Below are 23,647 nucleotides of genomic sequence, written 5' to 3'. Positions count from 1 at the left end.
TGTATGAGGTGCAGCTGGTTGCTGATTTTCTTTCATTTTTTTTCTCTTAAGATATAGATGAGTGTCAAGACCCCAACAGTTGTATTGATGGCCAGTGCGTTAATACAGAAGGCTCTTATAACTGCTTCTGTACCCACCCAATGATCCTGGATGCTTCGGAAAAAAGATGTATCCGACCAACTGAATCACATGGTATGTTTGGATATGAGATGCAAGTCTGTGTCCAAATAAATGTCATAAGGTTTTCCTTTTGACTGAAATGTGAGCTGTTGGAAAATTTAAAAATTGATTCCTTGGGTATTTTGAAATAATTAAAATGAGATGCTAAGAGAAGGAATAAGATGCATATCATCAATATGTAGGAGATTTAACACCTTGCACATACTGATTTAATAGACAACAGAATACGGAGTGGCTGAGCAGATGGCAGAGCTGTTCAGTGTCTGAGGGTTGATCACATTGAACCATTGAAGGCAACTGAGGAAGATGTTAAGTTGAGGGAAAAATAATTAGGTTTGCTTGACTGGACTGGAGGACACAGGTGAGGCTGGACAGAGCAGAGGGCAGAGTTCATCAGATTGGTGGAGGGCTCTGAAGTCCATCGGTAGGAATCCTTGTTCATCCCCGAGAAGGTAATGTGCCACTGACTGATCAATGGCTTAATTGATCAATGTATCAGCACATTCAGGAGACTGCTCTGGTTGAAATCAATTGGAAAGTAGAAAGGTTCGCGTTAAGGACCCTAGGATGAAGTGTCACTAGTTCAGGGCTTCGGCAAATGAAATGGATGAAAAAGGATGAATCCCAAAAATTTTATGTAGAAAGAAATGGTAGGATTTGACAGACGAGTAAATGTGAAACATCAAAGATCAGAAGAATAAGAAGTCCATCAGGATTATGAAGTACAGGCAAGATAGTGGAGGATTTTATTTAATGATGGAAGCAACAGAGGGAAGGATTTAATTGGAACATGATGGGCAGGTTGAATTTCAGCTGATTGGAGTGACACCCAGTTGGAGATGACAGAGGTTTGATCCATGGAAAGACCCAGACTGGCCTCAGACTTTTACTTGGAAGTCACTCTTAGAAATAGGGATGGAAACTTTGAGACTCGCTGGCTTCTACCACAGTGTTTATGAAATAGGAATAACAGTGCAATTGTCATGGAACCATGTCTTCCCTTTCAGAACAAATTGAAGAAACCGATGTCTACCAAGATCTGTGCTGGGAACATCTGAGTGATGAGTATGTGTGTAGCCGGCCTCTTGTTGGCAAGCAGACAACATATACTGAGTGCTGCTGTTTGTATGGAGAGGCCTGGGGTATGCAGTGCGCCCTCTGCCCCATGAAAGATTCAGGTGAGCCCTTACCTTGTTCCTTCTATTGCAGGCCTTTGGAAGTATCCTTTGGAGCCTGACAATCCTCTTTTACTTATATATCTTCACCTGCACTCCTGATAGCTTGCTTTCATCAGAGGGGTGTGTGTGTGTGCACGCGCATGCGTGTTTAGGGAGTGGAAGAGCAGGACTGCATAACATCCGGCTCCTGGTTTACCTCCAATCCAGACCTTGTCATTAATTTTTTTTTTTTTTTTGCGGCACGCGGGCCTCTCACCGCTGTGGTCTCTCCCGTTGCGGAGCACAGGCTCCGGACGCACAGGCTCAGCGGCCATGGCTCACGGGCCCAGCCGCTCCGCGGCATGTGGGATCTTCCTGGACCGGGGCACGAACAACGTGTCCCCTGCATCGGCAGGCGGACTCTCAACCACTGCGCCACCAGGGAAGCCCTTGTCATTAATTTTTGAAACCCTCATTCCATTTCCCCAAAGAATGCTAAATAACCCAAAGAAATATAATGCATCTTAGCAGTTGGAGGCATAGGTCTTTAGAATTTATATTTCCTGATACTCCTTTTTTTTTTTTTTTCCCTACAGTCCTTCTCATTTCTAACAGTTTCTACTTAGAGCAAAAAGTATTAATATAGACAATATAGGTCAAAGCCCAAGTTTTTATGTCAACCTCTTTGTGGGAGAGATCACAGAAGGGTTAGAACCATAAAGGAAGAGAGTAGAAAGTAAGTAAAATGCACTTGAACAAATCTCCTTGACTTTTAAGTTTTAGACCTGGGGTTAAAACCTTTGGTCAAATGGAAAAAAAAATGGGACTGGCTAAGCTCTCAGTTTCCTCCCCTCTCCTCGTGTGGGAGGAGGGCTGGAAGGTGCTGACTCTTGGCTCCCAGGCTGGGCTACTTGGTGACTGTTGGGTTGTGCGCTGATTGCTTATTTCTCTTCCTGACGCTGCAGCTACTTACTGCCTGTTAAAGGAAATCACTTGAAAGTGTTCAGTGTAGCATTTTGTCTTTGACTATAGAATCGATTTGTTAAAGCTGGAAAAATACTGTGTGGATATAAAGTGAAAGAGTTTATAATGAACAAATTCTCAGAATGGCCAAGAGGGGAAGAATTGCTTGAAAAGAGGAACTGCATTAATTTTTAGTTAATTAGAATGTAATCTTCAGGATATTTAATAATAAACTAGCTTTTTAGCTTGGAAGTAACTGAAACCAATGTAGCACAAAAAAAGAAAGTAATTTGAAATGCCAGAAAAGGAAAAGGAACAGCAAGGGATGAAGAGCAACCTCTTAAAGATATAGATGGTAATGATAGTAGCCCAGAAATGGAAAGAGGATGGGTTCTGGGGCCAGAAAATCTGGATCTGGAATTCAGAACTGCCCACAGCAGCTGCGTGACTTGGGGAAAAAGAACCTCACCCAATGCAGCTCATTAATGGAGGCATCTGTCTTGTTGGGTTGTTGTGAGAACTGGGAGGTTGTAGATAGGGCAGGAACACAAGGAATGGGGTATATTATTAGTGTCACTATAGCCTCTGTCCCGAGAGGCAATTGCCACAGGGAGAAGAAGGTGAAATCTTAAGGAAGTGACTATAATATATATGACTTGAGTCATCTTCTCACGATGCTTGAATACCTCAAACCTTTCTACTTAGGCAGTGTTTTTATTGTTTAATTTTTTTTTGCATGTTTTACATGTATGTTTTACTTTTTTTTTTTACATCTTTATTGGAGTATAATTGCTTTACAATGGTGTGTTAGTTTCTGCTTTATAACAAAGTGAATCAGTTATACATACACATATGTTCCCATATCTCTTCCGTCTTGTGTCTCCCTCCCTCCCACCCTCCCTATCCCACCCCTCCAGGTGGTCACAAAGCACTGAGCTGATCTCCCTGTGCTATATTGTTTAATTTTTTAAAAAAATATATCATTCTTCTAAAGAATTAATCAGAGAGGTTATGTCCCCCTCCATCTACCCCATCACAGTTGAACTCCACTCCTTGAAGGTGTTCACTCTTTTTTTTTAATTGAAGTACAGTGTTGATGTACCATACGTTACAGGTGTACAATGTAATTATTCACAATTTTTAAACATTATACTCCATTTATAGTTATTGTGAAATATTGGCTATATTCCCATGTTGTACAATATATCCTTATAACTTATTTTATACCTAATAGCTTGTACCTCTGAAGATGTTCACTCTTAACAGTTGGTTTTAATTATCCAAGTCTTTTTTCTATACATTAATTATTGTTATATTTTTAATCTATATTAGTTATTATAAATTTATATTTAAGAGAATATTTAAAGCCGAAATCCATATCATCGATCTGAGGCACACGTTTTTTGATTTACTCATTAGCATCTCTGAAATTGGGGGTATCTTACAATTGATGACATCTATTAATGGCCACAAGCAATTTTTTCACATTTTAGTGTCTGTTATATCAGGATGTATTTTGAAATCTAGGGTATCTTAGAACTGGTGAAAGATGGTAACTTTTAAATGGCTGCACAGACTCTGTTTTATGGATGTACAGGCATACCTTGGAGATATTATGGGTTCAGTTCCAGACCACCACAATAAAGTGAATATTGCAATAAAGCAAGTCACCCAACTTTTTTGGTTTCCCAGGGCATATAAAAGTTAAATTTACACTGTACAGTGTTTATGTCTGTTAAGTGTGCAATAGCATTATGTCTAAAAAAATATACATGACAGTTAAAAGTACTGTATTGCTAAAAAATGCTAACCATCACCTGAGGTTTCAGCAGGTCATCTTTTTGTTGGTGGAGGGTCTTGCCTCGCTGTTGGTAGCTGCTGACTGATCAGGGAGGTGATTGCTGGGGATGGGGGTGACTGTGGTAATTTCTTAAAACAGCCAACAGTGAAGTTTGCACCTCAGTTGATTCTGCCTTGACAAACGATTTCTCTGTGGTATGTAATGCTGTTTAATAGCATTTTCCCTAGAGTAGAACTTCCTTCAGAATTCAAGTCAGTCCTCTCAACCCCTGCTGCTGCTTTCTCAATTAGTTTTATGTAATATTCTAAATCCTTTGTTTCAACAGTTAAGTTTACTGTCTCATATAGGTGGGGTTTGTGGCACCCTACAACAATTACAATAGTAACATCAAAGATCACTAATACCATAACAAATATAGTAATAGTGGTAAAGTTTGAAATATTATGAGAATTTCCAAAATGTGACACAGACAGGCAGTGAGCGAATGTGGTTGGAAATATGGTGCAATAGACTTGCTTGATGCAAGGCGGCCACAAGCCTTCAATTTGTTAAAAAAAATAAAAAAAACACACAGTAAAGCGAAGCACGGTAGAACAAGGTATGCCTGTACCATGGTTTATTTAATCACCTCCAGCACTGGACATTTGGGCTGTCTGTGTCCCCTAACCCTGCCCTTCCCCAGTCTTGATTTTCCTATTATAAACAATGCTGCAGTGAACCTTCACATATGTATCTTATATATAGCTGTGGAAGTGTCTTGATAAGAAAATTCCTACAAATGAAAATACTATACGATATTACTCTCCAAAAAATACAGGACAGATTTACACTCACATTGACAGTGTTTGAAATGCCTTTTCCTCATACCCTTTTACCACTAGATATTCTCAGCCTTTAAAAGTGTTATCATATGGGTAAGAAGGGTATCTTATATGCGTCTCCCTATTTCTAGGGAACTGGAGCATCTTTTCCTTGTTTATAGATGATTTGTATTCCTTTGTCAGTGAATTATATCCTTTGCCCGTTTCTTTGGTTGGACTTTGTGTCTTTTTCTTGCTGATTTGTAGGAGCGTTGTGCATATTCTGTCCACAACCCCAACATTTGGGTTTTGGAAACTTCTTTATGAAAGGTTCTGCATATATTTTCATTTTGTTCTGTCCCTGTCCTGATGCTGTGATATTAAGTATTTACTGAATGAAAATCTGATGAGCTAGTTGCCTTTGCAAATCAAATCTAAGTTTTTAAAAGAATATTCAAGTTATTTTGGTGTTAGAAATGAATTTTAGAATATTGCGTCAATTATTTTTAACTGAGGCTTTACAAAACAAAATTTTAAATGTAAATTCAAACAAATCCATGTGAACAAGTATATACTGTCTAATTTTTTAGGAAAGTATGGGGTACGAGGAAATAGTGGTACCACATGCCAAATTAAAAAAAAAAAAGCTTAGTATCTTTGCTGCACTCTTTCTAGCTTATATATGCACAGTACTGGTGATGAATTTTCCAAAAAGAATCACTAGTCTACAGTCAGCCAAATCCTCAAAAATCAGTGATTTTCAGTCTTTTATTTTTTTAGAAAAAGGTAGTCTTTTGTCAACTGAGTTATTATTTTAACTTCCAATATATATAAATTCATTAACATCAAAGATGCTGGAGCTACTGGTAGGGAGAACAACTAGTTAGGCTCTCGAGGTATCTGTGAAGGACCCCAGGGTTCCAGGAAACACATATTGAAAAACACTATTCTGTTTCTGTTGGAGTATAGGAAGTAGTTAGATATACCAGAAGGAGTATTTCTTTTATACTCCTGAAATTATGGGCCTTGAACTAGACTTAGGGATACTCTACCCTGAATCCAGGGAGAAGCCCACGGCAAAGTTAAGCAATTTTTCCAGAGGCCCTGTGATTAGCTGGCATTTCCTTGATTGATACCTGATGTTCTGGTCATATCTACACCAAACCGTCTCCCGTCGAGCATGTTTCTGCCCGAGTATAGCAAGCAAGAAGACCCAGAGCAGAGGGGTTAGCATATGGACTCTGGAGCCAGGTTGCCTGGGTGGGAATCCTGGTTTGGCAACTTTCTATCTACACAGCCTTGTTCCTCTGTCTCTCTGTGCCTTAGTTTCCTCACAAGAAACTAATATCACCTGCCTCACAGGGTTGTTGTAAGAATCAGTTAATACATGAACACTTAGCATAGTGCTTGACACGTAGTAGGCATTAGAAGGTTGTAGCACCTAATGCTACCACTGCCGGGTGAGTCAGATCAAATGCATTTTCAAATGTAACTGAAATCTAAGGTTCTTATGAAAAACACACTTACCTAATAGCATCTGAACATGAATTAAGAAATTAAGGATAGACAAATGCAGAAATAATTGTCCTCATATAAAACTTTCTCTTCTAGACCACTGCTTCATAAACATTAATGGGCATGTTAATTACCTGGTGATGTTATTAAAAAAAAAAAAAAAAAGATACTGGTTTCTAGGTGGAGGTGGGTGGGCAGGATTCTGCATTCTTAAGTCCCAATGCAATGCTGCTGCTGGTCTTCAGACCACACTAGCAAGGTTCTAGAGACTCGTAGCAGCATTCAGCCGGATTTTGTTAAAACCGACTTTAATGCCGTTATTAATTTTTCGTAGAGGAAGCAGAGAACGTGTGAACTTTAAAACTGATTTGCTCATTCTGCCATTGAGCCTTTTAAATGTTGCTCTTCAGGAATACATGATAGTTGAGAAAGGACCATATTGTCTATTTGTTAATAAAAGCACTGGATGAATTCCAGCCTGTCAGGCACTGAACCTTCCAGTTTCCCTAGGAGTGCAGCACTGCTTTGGGGAACAATTAGTTACTGATGGAAACAGTGCTGGAGGAATTTAAGTAATAAATCGCAGTGCTTGTCATCAGCTTTGAGCATTAAAGTGCAGTGTAAAGTAAAGCTTTGGCTCCCAAACAGGCTTTCACACTTCTGGTCCAATAGGTTATGGGCACTAATTCTCACTAAGGCAGCAACTGCGTCTGAGAATACTGGTAGTTGGAGGAGGTAGGAGTGGCTCCTGAAATAGTGTTCTCTGAAGTTAGATGGCAACTTGCAGATTGGTACCAGGTGCAGACTGGTACCACATGCAGGGTGAGTGAGTGGAGGCTGATGGATTGTGTCAGGGTAACTTTACATGAGAAGAATTGCCTAGTTGTACCATGCAGTACATTTCTGGAGCTGCTTGGGGCTCCCATTTTAATCCTCAGCTAAAGTCTGGGAGGCCAGACACCAGGCATTAGGAGGTTTCAGATGGTTGAGGGCGGCCCGGCAGTGAGTTTGCTGAAGTGGTCGTGTCCTGACATCCTCCCCCTCCTCAGCCTCTGGAGTTTCTCTTTTGTGTGTGTGTGTGTGTGTGTGTGTGTGTGTGTGGTACGTGGGCCTCTCACTGCTGTGGCCTCTCCCGTTGCAGAGCACAGGCTCCGGACGTGCAGGCTCAGCGGCCATGGCTCACGGGCCCAGCCGCTCTGCGGCATGTGGGATCTTCCCCGACCGGGGCACGAACCCGTGTCCCCTGCATCGGCAGGCGGACTCTCAACCACTGCGCCACCAGGGAAGCCCTGGAGTTTCTCTTATTCCTGCCCCAGCGTCCTCTTCTTCTCCTGCCCCTCTCAATACCCTCTAATCCTGCCTGTTCTTAAAATTTTTTTTTCTTCCCTTGGTTTGGGGGAGTGGCTGAACTGCTTTGGGAGGACCATCAAATTTGGGTTCTTTATCATGATATCATGGCCAGCCTCTGAGAGAAAAAGCTATTCGAAAAACCAAGTCAGGAAAGACAAACCACTGTGTCCGTATTTTGAATGAGAAAGGGTGGTCATTGTTTGATCTTTCTGGAAATTTTCAGTGCTGTGCTAGAAGGAAGTCATGAACCCTCAAATCTGGAGTTTATTGAATACGAGTTTTATGTAGCTTGGTTTTTCTGGGTCTCCACCTGAGTAACAAATGATGGTAGCTGACATGTGTATAACACAATGCCAGGCACCGTTCAAGAGGCTTACCATCAATTAAGATATTTAATTCTCCAAGCCATCCTATGAGGTAAGTATATAATTACCTCCTTTTGGGGGGAGAGGAACTGAGACACACAAGATTACCATCCGTGGTCAGTTACCAGGAAGTGGCAGATTCAAATCTAGGCATCCGTGCTATCAACCACTTTAGTGTTACCCCAGTCCCTATCTCCCCAAGGTCTCAAAGCACATCTTAGATAAATAGTATCACTTAGAATATAAAAGTAACAAAGTGAAAAGTTAAAGATGAGATTTTTTTTCAATTTCCTCATGCGTTGTGTGCTTAGAGAGAAACTCTACAGCCTTAGAGCCAGTCAGTAAGCTTAGCCAACTTAGACTCTGTATCAGAGTCGAGCACACGGTGGCCATAATAGATAACAATACATACTTGATGAATTAATGGATTAAAGCAAGTCAGTAATCCTCAGTGAATTAAACTGTTGGTGATGCCTAGCACATAGATAAAATGAACTTTTAATGTTTTTATTTATTGCTACTCTTAAAAGTATAAACTCAAAATTTTCTGGAAAAATGTACCTATGGGTTACAAGGTATGTAGGGTGCTATTATCTCATGGAAATAAAAACCTATTGACCTGCAAATGGAAGAAAATTAGACACATTTGAACACTGGAATCTAAAGTACCCAGGGATCCCAGTGTCTGTGGTTATCTTGCTAAAATAATTAGACTTCTGTTAAGTAAATTATTAAAATAATTAGACTTACTGTGAACAAACTGAACATAAAGAATTGATAAAGTCTTGATCTAAAACGTAGAAGAAATTTTGAGGGGAGACTTAGTGTGTTGAGAGATTGCCACCTCTTGGTTGATACAGTGTACTGCACCACAGATGTTTTAACCTCTGAAGTACTAGGTGCAGGTCAGGCATAGAAAGGTCACAGTGGGGTTAAAAAAAAAAAAATCTCCGAGGAAACTGAAGTGCCACAAAAGAAATTGGCAAATACTTAAAAATTTTTGTGAAACACTGCTGTTGATCAAAATGTGGAGGCATCAGTCCTCTCAGCTTTGCTCACAGAGCAATTCAAAAATATAGATATATAGATAGATTTGATAAGAAAACTCTGGTTGTGGGAATAGAGATTATCCTTGTACTTGAGTGCCAGGAAGAAAAATATAATCATTACAGCATAAGAAAAATTTGAAATCAATTCTGTCAGTAAAGAATCCTATAGATCATAATATAGATTTATGTCTAATTCTTATTTTTTAAAAAGTCAAATAACAACATATTTAGTAAACTATTATATGCAAGGTACAGTTAGTAAGAACCGTGTCTGAAATGCAGTCTAAATTACTTATAGTTTGCCTGTCTTCAGTTTCAGTTAAATTATCTATGTATTCCTTCATTTCATTTTTTACTTGAACCACCTACAAGGCAACATCTAGGCAATAAATTTTGGAGCAGACGTACAGTCTGTATTTACAGGAAATGTAAAATTCTGTAGAACTGACATGATATAAAATTATGTTGTACCGCTAAATTAGAAGTTCATTCCTCAACGTTGCTCATTCAAATGTACAGATAACATCCTTATGTAATAAATTCATCATCTCCCGTGACACACTATTTTTTAATACTTCCTAGTAACTTATCTACCCCATCTTTTCATATGGTTTTGCAAGAGTGAAAGAATCTGGAATCTGTCTTTGAACAGTTAAGCTAGTGATTTCTTTCCTGTCTGTGCATGGCTCTTACATGTTCCCAAAGATCTGAGTGTAAGAAATTTCATAATACCCTTGGAGGTGTGAAGGAAGACAGGGATTTGACTCATGGACTAAACTTGAAAAAATATTGTAATTGGGCAGTGGTTGCAAGAGGCCTTTCAGCAGTCACAGTTTAAAGGCTTTTCCAAGGACTATGTTTCCAAAGAATGTTAATAATAACTCTGGAACATCCTACATGTGAGGCACAGTGAGTGGTCACCGCCTTTGGTTTGGGCAGTCCAGGGATCTCGTTCTGCTTTTGGCACTGCTTCAGTCAATTGCACTGGGCAAGTTGCTTCAGTTTCCTATATGCGAAGTTGAGAACTCTTTTGAGGTTATGGTAATTAATACTCTTTAAGTATGAAAGCATTTATCATTGTGATCATAGATCCTGATTATTATGATCAAAGCAAGTGCAGCTATTAATAAGCTATAGTGGAGAATGTAAACCAAACTGGAAAGACATAAAAGGCCTCCTAAATTGAGTGGCCACCATACGTGTACACTGTATATACAGAGAGAATACTCTCAGAGGTAAGTGGTCCAGTTCTTTGGGACAGAATTCTTGGTATCCATGGAACTAGACTGAATTGGATACCATATGGAAGGACAAGTAAGGAGAATATAACAATTGTTTCTTATTGAAAAGATTCTTTGTATTTATTTAGAAGGCTACCCCTTACTTTTCCAAAAAGGGTGAAAGTACTTTTCTCACTATAAAAGGCTTATTGCAAAATAAAATTTAGTAGTGAATTATGCACATAGAGCCTTGGTATTAAATGTGATCATTACGTTAGTTTCCTCACTTGTAAAATGGTAGTAGCAACATCTTCCTAAGGATTGTTTGAGGGTTAAAAATGTGCTAACACATGTTAGATGCTTGGCATACAGTAAATGCTTCGTAGGTGTTAGCGATGATCATAGATCAAATCTTGTTCCAGGATATGAGTTGAGCTAATCATTATTCCCCATTGTTACCTCACTATACAGTGCTAGAAGTCTCTTTGAAAGTAAGCAAGAGTCAAAGACGATGAGGGGCAGGTGAGAGTTTGGGGACTAACGCAGAGCCAGATAATCTCTGCAGCCGCTGAGAGAACCTGCTGCTTCTGTGCCCCTCGAGGCTCCCAGGCTACCAGTGTGAGTTATTATATAATGTCTGAGAGAGGCCTTGTGCCTGGAAAAGACCATTCAGGGTTGGGTTTTAAATGAACATTCAGTGTACCCAATTTATCAGTGTTAAAACCTGGACTTACCTAAGAATTTAAGTTCATCATAAACATTTTGTCCTGTTTATAAGTCCAATATTTTTATATAAAATAAGATCAAGTTTTATTTTGTGATTAATGTTTATATAGCTCAAGGAACAGATTAAACTTTCCTTGAGAGTTATTTCTATATCAAAACTCTGTTAATTAAGTCTCTAACACTTTGGCCTCTGATTTATAAATTTTATGTATTTGATTTTATCTCATGCATTTTATATACCTGAAAGGGCAGCCTCCAATCCTAATAAGCATTTTCTTCTTAGGTATTTAAGCAGCTCTTATCAATCTAATAAATCAAACTTAAAATGCAACAAATTGAATTCCCTAATGAATCTAAATACTTACTGACCTAATAGAGTTCTGTGAATTCTCATGTAATATAAAATCCTAGATATTTCAAATTGAAATCACAAGGCCCATCAGATTATCTAGTATATGGTTCTCTTAAACATTATAGACATATTAAATAACAACAACAAAAAAACCCTTACTCTAAAACTTTCACAGTAAAGTATTAATATTCTAAACTTAATGTATGTCATTATCTGTGTAGCAGAATTATCATCTTTGGCCAGCTAAGGTTACTGGGTAGAAAAATTCATGACTGTGATTGTCAGTTATTAGAGAATTAAGACCAGGACATGGGATGTGTATACACACAGTGTGAGTCTAAGTAGCCGTGTGTGACATGCAGAGCACATTCTATTGTTTCCATGTTAACAGGGGACCCCACGCGTTCCTAATGTGTACTGTTTTTATAAGCAATACCTTCCATTGCAGTGACTCTCAAGGGAATAATAGGACAGATAAAATTAATAAAAGCTTTTCTCTAACTACACATAACTCCCCTCAAGAATCAGGTACCTTCTGCTAAAGGTATGTGCTCACCTTATTGAAATTCTCTGCCACACAAATGACAAACTTCCCCTGACCCAGTAAAGAAGGTTTGGGTCAATATTCAGGGTTCTCCAGAAAAACAGAACCAATAGGAGAGAGAGAAAGAGAGAAAGAGTGATTGATTGATTGAGTCACTGATTCATTTTAAGGAATTGGCTCATGTGATTATAGAAGCTGGTAAATTCAAAAATCTCTAGGGTGGCCTGATGTTGTGGAGGCCCAAAGAAAGCCGAGGTTCCAGGTCAAAAGCCGTCAGCCAGAAAGAGCCAGTTTTGTAGACGAAGTCTGAAGTCCACAGGCAGTTGGGCAGTGGGCAGTGGAATTCTCTTTCTCATAGGAGGGCCAGTCTTTCTGTTCTAATCAAGCCATCAACCCATTGAAGGAGTCCCACTCACATTATGGAGGGTAATTTGATTTACTCAGATCCACCAATGTAAATGTTAACCCCATCCAGAAACACCCAAAATAATGTTTGACCAACTTCATCTGGGCACTCCGTGGCCTAACCTAGTTGACACATGATATTAGCCATCACAACTGGGATTGAAAAAAAGGTTGAGAACCAGTTAAAGAAAATATTTGCATTTTGTAGAGCTTCTCCAGCTCCCACTACCATCCTGTACAAACACACACTTAAGCAAAGGTCTTTATTTTCAGTTGGGAGTGAAATGTCGTTCTTCTCCTTCCCCAGATATACACTGGAAAAGGGCAGGGAGGAGGTGGGACCCTGAACACTCAATCAGGACCCCCGGCTGGACAGGGCTTTTATGGCAGGTCAGGGAAAACCAGGAAAGAGATATTGGACTTGTGGAAGGGAGTGAATAAACAGGAATGAATGATACAAAGGCCAGGCACAAAAAGAGGGACTGCATGAGAGGAAGAACACTAGAAATGAAGCCAAATGTGGATTCTTAAAACAACATTGTTTGGGGCAGGTGCTTTAAAGGAAGAGAAAGCAATGGGCAAGTAAGCCATGTTCAGGTTATGATCATATTGCAGTCATATTAGGAAACATGATTTGTCTCAGAGTAAGGAAAGCTAAAAAGGAAAATTTTAAAAACTCTCATAAAGGGGAAAACTTACTCCATTTCCTGCTAAACTGTTGGTGACAGAACTTGGGAGGAGTGTCCTGGAACTGGGCTGCAGTTCCCAAACCCAATTCCCTGGAGTTGGTGTGAGTCAGCGAGGGTTTGGGATGCCAGCTGGGAAGGACCAGCACGCTGGTTGAAGCTGTCTCAGTGGCCTCAACAACTATTATAGAACAGCTAAATGTGAGGGGAATTTGATGGAAAGATGGAAAGTTGGTGATAAGAACACTTCTGAAATTTTAGTTTGTGTACGATTTGGACTTTGGGGTATCAACTTTATTTTTATTTTTGTTGCTGTTGGAAATAATTTTTTTATTACATCTTTATTGGAGTATAATTGCTTTACAATGGTGTGTTAGTTTCTGCTTTATAACAAAGTGAAGCAGTTATACATATACATATACATATGTTCCCATATCTTTTCCCTCTTGTGTCTCCCTCCCTCCCACCCTCCCTATCCCACCCCTCCAGGTGGTCACAAAGCACCGAGCTGATCTCCCGGTGCTATGCGGCTGCTTCCCACTAGCTATCTACCTTATGTTCGGTAGTGTATATATATGTCCATGCCACTCTCTCGCTTCGTCACAGCTTACCCTTCCCCCTCCCCATATCCTCAAGTCCATTCTCTAGTAGGTCTGTGTCTTTATTCCCGTCTTACCCCTAGGTTCTTCATGACATTTTTTTTTTTCTTAAATTCCATATATATGTGTTAGCATACGGTATTTGTCTTCCTCTTTCTGACTTACTTCACTCTGTATGACAGACTCTAGGTCCATCCACCTCATTACAAATAGCTCAATTTCGTTTCTTTTTATGGCTGAGTAATATTCCATTGTATATATGGGCCACATCTCCTTTATCCATTCATCTGTCAATGGACACTTAGGTTGTTTCCATCTCCGGGCTCTTGTAAATAGAGCTGCAATGAACATTTTGGTACATGACTCTTTTTGAATTACGGTTTTCTCAGGGTATATGCCCAGTAGTGGGATTGCTGGGTCGTATGGTAGTTCTATTTGTAGTTTTTTAAGGAACCTCCATACTGTTCTCCACAGTGGCTGTATCAATTCACATTCCCACCAGCACTGCAAGAGGGTTCCCTTTTCTCCACACCCTCTCCAGCATTTATTGTTTCTAGATTTTTTGATGATGGCCATTCTGACTGGTGGGAGATGATATCTCATTGCATTTCTCTAATAATTAATGATGTTGAGCATTCTTTCATGTGTTTGTTGGCAGTCTGTATATCTTCTTTGGAGAAATGTCTATTTAGGTCTTCTGCCCATTTTTGGATTGGGTTGTTTGTTTTTTTATTATTGAGCTGCATATAAATTTTGGAGATTAATCCTTTGTCAGTTGCTTCATTTGCAAATATTTTCTCCCACTCTGAGGGTTGTCTTTTCATCTTGTTTATGGTTTCCTTTGCTGCGCAAAAGCTTTGAAGTTTCATTAGGTCCCGTTTATTTTTGTTTTTATTTCCATTTCTCTAGGAGGTGGGTCAAAAAGGATCTTGCTGTGATTTATGTCATAGAGTGTTCTGCCTCTGTTTTCCTCTAACAGTTTGATAGTTTCTGGCCTTACATTTAGGTCTTTAATCCATTTTGAGCTTATTTTTGTGTATGGTGTTAGGGAGTGATCTAATCTCATACTTTTACATGTACCTGTCCAGTTTTCCCAGCACCACTTATTGAAGAGGCTGTTCTTTCTCCACTGTACATTCCTGCCTCCTTTATCAAAGATGCGTGGGTTTATCTCTGGTTTATCTCTGGGCTTTCTATCCTGTTCCATTAATCTATCTTTCTGTTTTTGTGCCAGTACCATACTGTCTTGATTACTGTAGCTTTGTAGTATAGTCTGAAGTCAGGGAGCCTGATTCCTCCAGCTCTGTTTTTCTTTCTCAAGATTGCTTTGGCTATTTGGGGTTGGGGTATCAATTTTATTCAAGGCTTATTTTCTTAATAGCTATACTACATTGAAGTGCTGAGAAGGTATTTGGCCATGCTCTGTTATTGAAAATATTCTGACTGGAGAATAACTTGCATTATTATTATAATCATACCTATCTATTAGAATCTTTCTAATGTAAAGCCAAAGTAGAGAAATTAAGATATGCATGTAAAATGAACCATCAGATCACAAAAAGCAGCACTTTTATTTTTCACTAACAAGCAATCAGATTTTTAGCAGTTTAAACTTTCTACCTTGAAATCAGACATTATGAATAGGCATTCGATTTTCTAGAAATGCCTTTTTGTTGTTGATTTTATTTTTAGTGGAAATTTTACTTTCATGTATTTTAAAGAAATTTTGCTGATAGGATTTTTTTCTCTTCATTGATAGTTGAAATGTACTCTAAGAAAATGAACTGTGCTGAGTGGGACTATGAAAAATATCACTGTATGTAATTGCTTAAAGCCCTGTTCTGTGTTTGAGGTTTTGAAATCAAGTACTGTTGTATTTATTTTGACCTTTTCCTAATTGACTTTGTAAGACAACTATGGCCGGAAAAAAGCCACTGGCTGCCCATGTCTTTTATATGCTGACCTCATGGCTAGAGCAGGCATGCCTGGCAGAGGAAGGGTGAGGGAAATTTTATCCCCTCTCCCTTCATGCAGCAGACAGATTGTACCTCTTATGACTGTGAGGAAAGCATCTAGGAAGTGCTTAGGAAGCGTGTTGGCATAAATCTGCAAGGAGCAGAAACTAGGATGATAATTATTTTGCTCAACATCAGTAGCCAGTGTCTTAAGAAGCAAATTACAAAAGATTAGCTCATTGGAAGGCTTCCAGGCACAACGAGGCCTTCTTTTATGCTTCCTTCTGAGCTTCAAGTCTCAGTGGCAAGCAGAGCTGTTATGAACAGTTGTGTTGGTTGTGCACTCACTGTTCAACCCTAGAAGTTACCATTCACATCATAATCTTTCAGTGCCTACCAAGGTAGCCAAATAAGTCATTGCCAGAGGGAAGAGTTACTAGGACTGTATCTGATTCTGAATAGATCCGGAGGGGAAGGTAAGAAGGGAGTTACTTCAGATTAAGATAAATAGCAATATATGAGCAAATCATAAAACAGAGTTACAGATCTTAAAACAGTTCAGTTTTGCTTTGCAGCTTTAGCTTATTTCCTATAATTAAATGGGATACATATTTATGAATAATCTATTAATTATGTTTAGCAGTACTTTAATATTGCATTAATTACCTAGAACTTGCTTTTCAAATGATGATCCAGTAGTACATCTTTATTTCATAACCTTGAGGTCTATACTTCTGAATATTCATCAAGAGAGTTTTGAACAGCTTCAAAACTTAAGATACAATTATTTTTACCCTTAGATTTTAATAATTTAGTTTTATTAAAAGAAAACAATATTTTGAAAATTTAACCTGACTTGACCTTTGAAATATCATTAAATTTCTCTGGACCTCCGTTTCCTCAGCAGGAAAATGAATGAGGTTAGACTGTCCATGATTACTTACAGTGCATTCAATTCCATGATTGTCAGTCGTCTGGAAACACCCGTGTGAGCATCACCTGAAGACAGTAGCGCCATCTGGTGGTGATTATCTCATATTATAGCCCACAAGTTTCAGTGACAGATTGTCTTCCCAATATTTTGCAGCCTAATAGTAAAAATGTCTGCTTAGAATTGTAGAATATGTAAGCTAGAAAGGACCTTAGAGATCAACTAGTCTTGTTTTCTCATTTTACCAATTAAAAGTAGAAAAGTTAGATGAATACCAGACTTTAAAGAATACATTTTTATGTTTCTCTTGACTTGTTTTTTAATTGGGGTTAAATTCACATGACAAAGTTAAGCATTTTATAGTGAATAATTCAGTGGCATTTAGTATATATTCCGTATGTTGTACAACATCCTCTTTAATCTTAAGCACATGTGTAGCTCAAATTTTAAAATAATTCTTACTTGATTAATGCAAAAAACATAATAGAAAAAACAAAATGTATTCCTTCCATATAATATCTATTTTACCTAATTGTTGACTTCTCAGATTGTCACTTCAGAGTAGTACTTAATGAGTAGGAAAGCAGGAAATGAAACAGTTTATCTGTCCTTCCAGTTGGAAAAATATGAAGTAGGTCAGCTTAGAAAATTAACATGTTGAACTTTCCTCCTATTTGCCTGTTCATTGCATTGTCCAGTCTTGTCTCTTATCGAATATTAGAAGTTACTTCATTCCTAATTTCCTCTGAGATTGCCTGAATGCAAGACTTAATGTTTTATTTCTAAAGCCCTGTTTACTTAGAAATAGGGGAAACCTTTCATGCAGTCCTTCCTGAGAAATTCATGTTATCAATCATTATTTTAAGGTTTTTATGTGTGGCATAATTTAATGCTGTTACAAGTCTATAAATTTTGAATCCAGGTTTTAGAAATGGATTTCTAAATGGAACCTCCATTGTTTTGGCATTCACACCCAACAAATCTCTCTCTCCAGTTATAGTCTGGCTACGTAAACAGCAGTGTAATGGAAAATGCTGGGAGTGACTGAACTTGGAAGGGGCAGCATTAGGTGAAGGCTGGGGGTGAGGGAACTTGATTGGTCTACAGCCTGTGAGCTTCCTTAGAGCATTAACATTTACAGGCGTCCCACAGAATGTAAACCCTGCCGAGACTAGACTTCATTACTTCCCTCTCCTCGACAAGTACAATTTAATTGAACATTAAGCAATTTGATCTCTTCCACCTAATAAATTGAGCAAATTCAATAAATATAAATCCTGCTAATGATAAAGCTGACCCTGGTGGGGCTGAGCTCACCAGCATTCACGGTTATTACTCTCCCTGGAATTTTAGTCAGAAATGCTTATTGCTGAACTAAGTACTTACCTGATACTTACAGTCTAGGGAATGTATTTAATAATTTTCTTCTAAGGGTTTCAGAAGGGGAGCTGTGAAATTGAAAGAGCATGGTTTTGCAGATAGACCAACAGAGTCAATCCTTCAACTAAGCTAGGACAGTTATGCTATAAACCTTGGCTTCCTTATCAGAAACAAAAGGAGCTAATTACAGTTATTTCATAGGATTCTGAGATTTAAAGGGAAAAGCGTGTGCAAAGGTACACAGCGCCTAGCACACAGGAGCTTAATAGTGCATGTTCGCTAACTTTGCTTTTTTCGATTGTTCTTTAGCAGGGATTGGTAGTAGGCAGCGTTTATGTGGTCCTTTCATTTCCCTAAGACTTTCTTATCTATTATATATGCCTATGACTCTGAGTTACCTTCCCTCCTCTGCTTCACCTGGCTGACCCCCTTCCTGTAGATGCTCATCTCCAAAGTGAAAGCTTCCCCAGCTCTTCCTGGCTGACTCTAGGCATTACCTCTTCTTCAAGCACTGTTGCACATGTCAGTGTACTGTCATTTTATCCTTCCTCTCTCTCTCTCCCAAACTCCACACTGCCTGTAATATTCTCAGCCTCTGGTTGGATGAGTGAGTCAATCACTGAATGGAGCAATGCACTGCCTTTAATGCTGCTAAGGCACAGTACCATAATCCTGTTCAACAGACACAGCTCAAAGGAAGGTATCTAGTCCGAAGAATAGGAAGCAGTTGGACTAGAACCCCGGGCTTTTGACTCTGGGTGCTTCTCTTTTTATTTTTATTTTTACACCTTTATTGGAGTATAATTGCTTTACAGTGGTGTGTTAGTTTCTGCTTTATAACAAAGTGAAGCAGTTATACATATACATATGTCCCTGTATCTCTTCCCTCCTGTGTCTCCCCACCCCTCCCTATCCCACCCCTCTAGGTGGTCACAAAGCACCGAGCTGATCTCCCCGTGCTATGTGGCTGCCTCCCACTAGCTATCTATTTTACGTTTGGTAGTGTATATATGTCCATACCACTCTCTCACTTTGTCCCAGCTCACCCTTCCCCCTCCCCGTATCCTCAAGTCCATTCTCTAGTATGTCTGTGTCTTTATTCCCATCTTGCCCCTAGGTTCTCCATGACCATTTTTTTTTTTTTTAGATTCCATATATATGTATTAGCATATGGTGTTTGTTTTTCTCTTTCTCACTTACTTCACTCTGTATGACAGACTCTAGGTCCATCCACCTCACTACAAATAACTCAATTTCCTTTCTTCTTATGGCTGAGTAATATTCCATGGTATATATGTGCCACATCTTCTTTATCCATTCATCCGATGATGGAAGCAGTAGGACTAGAACCCCGGTCTTTTGACTCTGGGTGCTTCTCTTTTTAGCAGGGGTCCCCAACCCCCAGGCCGCGGACTGGTACCGGGCCGCACAGCAGGAGGCGAGCGGCGGATGAGCAAGCGAAGCTTCATCTGCCGCTCCCCATCGCTCGCATCACCACCTGAACCTCCCCCCCAGTCCGTGGAAAAATTGTCTTCCACGAAACCTGTCCCTGGTGCCACAAAGGTTGAGGACTGCTGCTTTTTCGGATACCTAATTTTCTCTCACAACTCAGCAAGTTTTAACATCAGGAAAGCAGGTTTACTGCCTGCTCACCAGGCACTGTGGGTAAGAGTGTACTCTCTGAGAATAAGCATAAGCAGACAGACACCTAAACACATGTCCAGTTCCACAGGGTGTGGCATCAGCAGTAGAATCCTCTCTCTTACGTTCCTTCTTCTGTCATCAGTACTGGATGGTATGTTCTGTAAATGGTCAACATTTTTCTAATTCCATAGCTTTTGCTAATTTCAAAGAAAAGTGCCAATTATACTACTGGCTCAGCATGCGCTCAGGTAAATATTCGTTCCATTCTCCCTGTCTCCTTCCTCCATTTCCTGGTGTGTATGTTTTCCAAACACCATCATCACTTAATAGTACATGTGGAGGCCTGTAGGAAAAACACCTGATCTAGAAGTTTCAGTAAAATATGACCCATTTTTCCTTATGCATATGTATTGGTCCTTCTCCTTTTTTTGAAAATCATGCACTTCAAACTTTAGAGCACTAGGTTTTCATCCCTGATGTGTGGAGAACAAAATGCAGCCTCTTCATCATTTCTAAAAGCAGCTGAATTTAATCTGCCTCAGTCAGACTTCACCTCCCAGTTTCCTCACATGCCTGATTGGCATTGTGATGTGTGACTGTCCAGACCAGCCCTACAGATGTGTCTGTCATAAGGAAGGAGATTTCCTGCCAGGATATGATAATGTGCTTCCCATTGCTGCTGACAGCGGGGGCCCCAGACCTCTTGGCTCCAGGGGGGCAATTTTTAAACTTTTTTTTCAATTTAGTATTAAAATCAAAGCAGTACCATCTGTCATGTGAATCTGCCATGCCAGGGAACTGAGCGTAATCCACGGCCTGGATCTTGTTTAGACCACGTAAGTGATGGCAGCCCACACCATCCCATGTGTGTCTTTCATAGCTTTGATCAAGAGCTTAGCATTTGTGCCTGCAGAGGTGAGGAGTGCAATGAATGGGGGGACTTTGAGGTGTGAATATTTCTACTTCCTATTCATTTCACATTCATATTTGGCTAGATCCTGGACGGACACATTTTTTCCCAGAAATGGCATTTGCCTCACAAAGTACAAGCCCTGCTAAGCAGAGCTCTTCCTTTGCACCAAGCCCCAGACAACTAGGTGCTTAATTGTTGTCAACTTGCTTAAGTAAGGAGTGTCTTGCAGAAGGAAAAAAACTCTAGGGACAAAAAATGTGTTCATCTCGACATGTTGAGCTGGATGAAGTGGCAGCCAAGAGATTCTCATGGGCTGCCATCAGGAGCTGTGGCAACAGTTCAGGGATCTGCTATTCCCAGCTCCACAGCCTCAGCCAACCACAACTCACTGCCTCCCCAGCTGGACTATAGCCATGACCCAGCCCTAGGGATAACCAAGGCCAAGCGCCGCCAAGCTCAGTGAGCTCTGGTGTGGCTTGGGGTGCTCAGAGATCCAGCACATGTTAGAAAGGTGCATGTGCCCAGATCCTGGAGGAGACACCTTACCCAGGATTCACTAGAAAACTCCACGATATTCCAGTTGTTGCCTTAAAAGATGATGAGAAACCTACTGGCTACTCAAGGCATTTCTAAAGGGGTCGAGCATATACTAACAACTGCTGAACATCAGTTTTTTCCCCCTGTATTTTGAGTTTTGTTGATCTAGTGTTATAATGTGTTGTTGCTGATACCTTATCACTGTCTGGTCAAGTGATTAAATTTGCCCAGGCAGTCAATAATTTTTGAGACGAAGACATCTTTCTCTGTTTACTGAGTTGGAGTTTTCCTCCATCTATTTAAAAATTTCAAATCTTGAAACAATATCTAAAAACATCTGGAGACTGTGCTTTCATTGCTCTTAATTTATTGTACAGGTCTTTGCCCATTGACAACTACGTTTAAAGTTTTGCTAACACTATGTTATATCAATCATTCTGATACTGTCTTTGCAAATCCTCATTTACTTCCAGGTGTTCAGCAGGGACATCAGTGATTTTACCTTAAAAAAAATTGTAACCTCCATTTCCTTGGTGCTTCAAAATTTATGAACAGTTCCATAACATCATCTCATTTTTTAATACACCAGTAACAGAGAGGCAAACAGGAATTATCCCCATGTGACAGATGTGAAAACTGAGGCTTGCCCACAGTTGCTAAGCTGGAAAGTAAGTGGTACAGTCAGGACTTGAGCCCCGGCTTCTGCCTCCGAAGCCCATGTTCTTTTCATTACCCCGTGCTCATTTCACCCTTGACCCTGGCCAAGAATGAGAGCAGATGTGTGCAATGGGAGAGGCAGCATGGATGGATTAGGATAGACCCATCATGCTCCCAGAAAAATAACTCAAAATGCATGTCTTGGTGTTGATGGGACTGTAGCACATCTTCAAATACAAAAGAGAGCACATTCAATATAGAAATGATGTTTTGATAACTGACCAAAAATCTTGAAGTTTGGATTGGTAACGTGTTAGATAAAGTGAAGCAGCAAAGGACAGTAAGCTCTAGAAACTTGAGAAAAATGCATGTCCAGGGATGAAGGGAGGGGAAGGAAGATGCAGCAAACCGCAGAGGGTCCCCCGCCCATTACTCTCCTCTGCTTCCCTTTACGGCCTGGGTCACGTCCAAAGCCTTTCTTAGGAACTACTTGGTAGTCCCCAGACACAGCTTACAGTTTGCTTTTGTGATGCCTTTGGGTAAAACTCTTTTTAGAATCCCAAATATCTTCTATTAAGTAAATCCTTCTCATCTACTTAGTTTCAGGTCACGTGTTCCTTTTCTAGGAAGCTGTTCCTAAACATCACACAGGAACAGAAGTCCATTCCTCCTCCACTCCTCTCCCATTTGATCCCTTCCTTTTGTGATGTTAGACGGCGAGAGCTTGGAGGGTGGAGACCAGGTCATTTCCTGGTGGAAGAGGCGTGGTCTAGGGGAAAAGCCACGGGCCCGGGACTTGAGAGCGAGATGCTGAAGAGAGCATATGCTGCTCAGCCATCTCTGGACTTAGGTTTGCAAAATAAGAGCATGAATTAATTTTTTTTAATATCCACTCTTGATCACAACTGTTGCCTGGATACAAAATGTTGTCTCCCTTTCAGATGTACAACAAATATATATAAAAAGTCATGAGAGAAAATGACCTCAGTGTGTGAAACTTGTAAACATTTCTGCGATCTTGCCTTTGCAGGGAAATCCTTAATTCTTCTCTTTCAGACCTGAAGCAGAACTGACAACCATTTGTGTTCTCTTTGTTTGAAGCTTTATTTTTGTGAGTCAACGGTCTTTTTCCAGGTTTAGCTACTTCCTTAATGAAATTAATATTTCTCATGAAATGGTTTCGTGAGGAAGTGCTCGGGGATGTCTGGGATGGGGGTGTGCGCCATTCCTGGAATGCTTCCCACAAGAAGAATTTTAGGAAGGGGCAACCATGATCCTACCCTGTCTAGGGGTTCAGGGTCTTTTCTGCCTTTACGCTCCCGTTTTGCACTTTAGGGGAGAATGTGCGGGTGTGTGCACGTGCATGCATGCGCAAACACACACATACCTCACACACACCTTTGACTCCTTTAAGAGGAGGGTGATGGAAGAAAGCCTTGAGAGTTCACACACTTGCCTCAGTGCTTTTCTTTAGTTTTGTTACAGAAGGGACTAAAATAGAGGAAAACTCCTTCAGTCTGTGGTCCAGGCAAGTGTGGCTGCTGCCTGGTGTGGCTGCCCTGAGTGTCCAGCCAGTCCTGGGGCCGGCTGACCTGCAGCCCTCAGTTCCGGCAGAGATGTTGAAGTCTAGGTAGCCCCAGAATTTTCACCAACTGCTAGATGAATCCTCGGGCAGTATATTTTCTATAAAACGTGCGTTTGGAGCATGAAGATATCTCTTCTAAAGCTTTCCTCTCTAGACCTTCTAAACTCTGCTCCAAAGTACGGGTAAGAGCCTGAGGCCGTGAAATGCACTGAAAGCACAATCATCGCCGAACATGTGGAGAACCAAGATCCCATGTGCTATAGGTGGGTCCTGTGAGGAGGACTAAAGGACTAAAGGGGGAGTTAAGTCAGATGGCCATGGGAATGGGAATGT

General features: G+C 40.1%; 1 protein-coding gene across 7 annotated transcripts in view; it reads left to right on the top strand.

Moving 5' to 3' along the window:
- Positions 1–23,647, top strand: part of LTBP1 (latent transforming growth factor beta binding protein 1) — a 423,359-nt gene that overhangs the window by 391,826 nt on the left and 7,886 nt on the right. For all 7 annotated transcript variants that reach the window (XM_029231490.1, XM_029231496.1, XM_029231494.1 and 4 more), the window contains 2 exons: positions 52–192; positions 1,188–1,358. In XM_029231490.1, coding sequence (XP_029087323.1) covers positions 52–192; positions 1,188–1,358 — 312 coding nt within the window. The remainder of the gene's footprint in view (positions 1–51; positions 193–1,187; positions 1,359–23,647) is intronic.

The sequence above is a fragment of the Monodon monoceros genome, unplaced genomic scaffold (genome assembly GCF_005190385.1).
Source record: "Monodon monoceros isolate NGI ecotype Baffin Bay Population unplaced genomic scaffold, NGI_Narwhal_1 Super_Scaffold_19, whole genome shotgun sequence".
NCBI lineage: Eukaryota > Metazoa > Chordata > Mammalia > Artiodactyla > Monodontidae > Monodon > Monodon monoceros.
The sequence above is the reverse complement of the archived record's forward strand: the minus strand, read 5'-3'. Positions and strand labels throughout refer to the sequence as shown.